Source organism: Hyperoodon ampullatus (assembly GCF_949752795.1).
Source record: "Hyperoodon ampullatus genome assembly, chromosome: 7".
In the NCBI taxonomy this organism is placed as follows: Eukaryota; Metazoa; Chordata; class Mammalia; order Artiodactyla; family Ziphiidae; genus Hyperoodon; species Hyperoodon ampullatus.
This window is the reverse complement of record NC_136920.1, coordinates 9,589,503-9,592,981: the sequence shown is the minus strand read 5'-3', so window position 1 is coordinate 9,592,981 and position 3,479 is coordinate 9,589,503. Positions and strand designations below refer to the sequence as shown.

At 66.1% G+C, this 3,479-nt stretch overlaps 1 protein-coding gene across 1 annotated transcript; it reads right to left on the bottom strand.

Annotated features, from left to right (window-relative positions):
• Positions 1 to 223: 223 nt before the first annotated feature.
• AP5B1 (adaptor related protein complex 5 subunit beta 1) lies at positions 224 to 3,205 on the bottom strand (the record flags this gene model as incomplete). Its single annotated transcript, XM_079708874.1, has 2 exons — positions 224 to 2,951; positions 3,056 to 3,205. The coding sequence occupies 2 exons, from the start codon at positions 3,203 to 3,205 to the stop codon at positions 468 to 470; spliced, it is 2,634 nt and encodes an 877-aa protein (XP_079565000.1). The 3' UTR covers positions 224 to 467.
• Positions 3,206 to 3,479: the final 274 nt, after the last annotated feature.

Below are 3,479 nucleotides of genomic sequence, written 5' to 3'. Positions count from 1 at the left end.
GAGACCCTGCAAACCTCTGGAGTTGAAAAGCACTGGCTCACAGGTCAGGAGGCCCAAGTCCAGCTTCACTCTCATTCCTAAATTGCTGGGTGGCTTTGAGCAAGGCTTTTCCCTCTCCGGGAAGCAAAAATGTGGATATTTTTTCTCCTGCCTCTTGGGCAGGGATTCTAGAGAATCCTAGTATATCCGGGCAGGAAGGAACTTTCATGCCCTGCAGTCTGGGGCTTCCTAGCTTGGAAGCTTTCCTGGAGCCTCTGACCCCCACCCCAGTGTGCCTTCCCCCAACCAGGGCCCAAAAGAAAACAAACCAGTGAGGACTGTTAGCAAAAATAGGGGGGGTTTTGTTTTGTTTTGTTTTGTTTTTACAGAAAGGAGCTACGGGGCTGTATCCTGGCTCTCAGCAGCCCTTCTCGGGCAAGAGCCTGCAAAGGCCGCAGTCCTGCTCCTACCTGGCCCGGCCCTGGGGCTCAGCCAGCCGCTGACAGCCCCCGGAGGTAATCCCCCACCAGAGGCAGCACAGCCCAGTCATCAGTCCGCAGGGCCACAGGCACTCCGTCCGCCTGGGCTGCTTCCAGCCGCAGCAGCAACCGCGAGTCTGGGGGCAGACGGATGGCTATAAGGTAGCTGGTCGGGGGTTGGGCCACCACCACAAAGGGCTCTAGGTGGCGGGACACCAAGGCCTCCAGCCCATGTGACCCGAGAGGGCACCACAAGCGACTCTCGGTGCCCTTTGGCAGGCAGGAGTCCCAGAGCTCCTCAAAGAAGCCCAGCTTGGCCCCCTCGGGGGGCTGGGGGAAAGGCAGAAAGAGGTCAGCGAAGTTCACAAGCAGGGGTGGCAGGTGTGCATGGCAGGTGAGGCCGCTGGGTGTGGTGTACAGGGCGCGCACAGCCAGCCTCGCGGGAGCCGGGCGTCGGGGCTGCAGAGGCAGCAGCAGAGGGCGGGCAGGGCGGTCGGGGCACAGGCAGGGCACGTGCACAGCCCCCAAGGGTGCATAGAGCTGTCTTTCCACATGGAAGCGCAGTTCCAGAGAATACACCTGTTCCAGCACCTCCACCTGGAGCTGCAGCACTGGGACCGGGCCCTTGGCTCTATGGGGACCCACGCTTAGCCGAATCGGGGCCGGGGCCTCCTGCACCATCAGCGCTGCAGCAAAGCCCTGGTTCTCGGCCACCAGTGAAGAGGCCAGTGCAGGTGCGGCAAGGGAGGGGCCCAGGGCCACCCCCAGCTTGGGCTCTTCCAGGTGGGCCAGGAGGATGTAGTAGAGGCGCGCGTGGTCCCGCCCATCAGGGTCCTCCAGCTGCCTGGCCAGGGCCTGCAGCAAGTCCGCCAGGCCTCCTCCAACACCTGCCCGCAGCAGGGCCCGGCAGACCTGCAGGAGGGCCTGCTGGAGGCCCCAGTCCATGCAGCGGGCAGCTGCAGCCTGCAGGAAGCCGAGGGTGGCACTCTGGGCATCCCCATCTGCCACCCTTGCCAGCATCTGCAGGTGCCAACGAAGGGCCTCATCCCTGCCTGGCCCGGACACCACCTCCTGCCGTAAGACCACCTTTAAGGGTTCCCCCAGCTCAGGGCCCACCCGATCCAAGAGATCCACGAAATGGGGAGCCAGTGCAGGCCGGGCTCGGTACAGCTGGGCCAGTCCGTGGGTCAAGGGTGTCAGCACCACAGGTTGCCCGGCCAGGCAGCGAGCAACGAGGTAGGAGGCCTGGAAGCAGAGAGTGGCTAAGGCCCGGGGGCCACCATCCAGGGCTGCCCTCTGCTGCAGGCCAGCCAGTAGCTCCTCCAGGTACCGCCGGGGGCTCTGATCCTGGCCCTTTTCCTCCTTTTCTTCGTCTTCCACACAGAGGAGGCACAGCAGATGCAGGCGGGCCAGGAGGTCCATCGGGTCATGCAGGAGACTGGGCAGGAGGCCACGGCATAGCTGGGACCCCAGCAATAGCGGGGCAGCCTCCTCGCCTGCGGGGCCCAGCGGCCAGTTCTCAGGGAAGTTCAAGAGGCAGTGCAGGTAGAAGAGATGGGTGGGCAGGGGCAGGGCCGGGTGCTGGGCAGCCAAGGTGAGCCGGCGAAGCAGCAAGGCCTCATCCTGGGCTGTGAACAGTGCCTCACCAAAGGCCGCCTTCAGAGCCAGAACAGCGTGCAGCAGCGTCAGCTGTGCTGTGCCCAGCAGCCGTACCAGCTGTGGCTTGAAGAGCACTGGTGGCTGTCCCCGAAGACCCCGCAGGGCCCAGCCCAGCAGCCACAGAAGCTGGGCCTGGGCCACAGGAGTGAGCAGGTAGGAGGCGTCCAGAAGCTGGGCCACGGCAGCCCGCAGCTCCCGGGCCTCCTCAGGACTGAGCTCCAGCGTGGCAAGGCAACACTCCCCCTCCTCAGCTGCTGGCCAACTGGGTGCCTGGGGCTGAAGGTGGGCATCACCCTCCTCAGCTAGCAACCAGTTCCAGGGACAACCCTCAGTGGGACAGTCCCTAGCCACGAGCAGGCCCTGCAGGCCAGCCCTGGCCCTGGCTTGTATCACCAAGGCGTTTCGCAGGGCAAGTGCCAGCAGCAGGCTGAGTGGCTGTACAGCGCCATCCTGCCCCAGCAGGCCCCGCAGCAGCCCCAGACAGCCCCCCAGCAGCCCAGGCTTGCAGCTCTCCAGCTCCCGCAGGCACTCCCACGCTGTGGCCTGCAGGGGGCGCTGTTCCGAGGCAGGGCCAAAGCTTCTCCCCAAATCGCGGCCCGAGGCCAAGCCCAGCAGCAGGGGCAAGAGCCGGCGGGAGGCTCCCGAGGAGCGGCCCAGCGCACCTCCTGCCGCCAAGGCTGTGGTGGCCGCCAGCAGAAGGGGCCGCCGCAGAGCCGAGGGCCGCGGGGGTAGAAGGACCAGGGTATCCAACAGGGAGGTGGCGGCTGCTTCGGCCGCAGGAGCGTCCGGCCACAGCTGGGCTGGGTACTCCAAGCTCAGAGACAGCAAGGAAACCTGGGGATAGGGGGTTCTGGGTGGGAATCACGAAGCTGAGGTTCAGGGCACGGCTGGCTGAAGGGACCACCTGGGCCAGGACACGGGTCACACGCAGGGCCTACCTTAGTCGGCTCGCTCAGCTTCTCATTCCTCAGGTCGCTCAGCAGGTGACGACCCAGATCCTCACCCTCAGGACCTGCCATGAAGGTGGACGGGCTGGCCCGGAAGGTGCCCAGGCGCTGGGCCCAGGTTTCTCGGCTCGTGGGCCCCATGGTCAGGCACGCAAGTCCCTGCAGAACAGCGAGGGAGGATCAGACGTGCGGCCTGGAGACGCGCGGGGCCCCAGGGCCGCCAGAGGGCGCGCGAGCCCCTGCGCCAACCCCGAAGGGGCCACTGTCACCCCAGGGCCGCCTAGCAGATCCCAACCGCCCTCGGCCACGCGCAGAGGCCAGCGGGGACCCCGCACCCGGGTCCCGAGATGAAACCCAGAGGTTTCGGGGGTGACGCTAGGGCGGGCCGCCTGGGTCCCCGGGGGGAGGAGGGCTG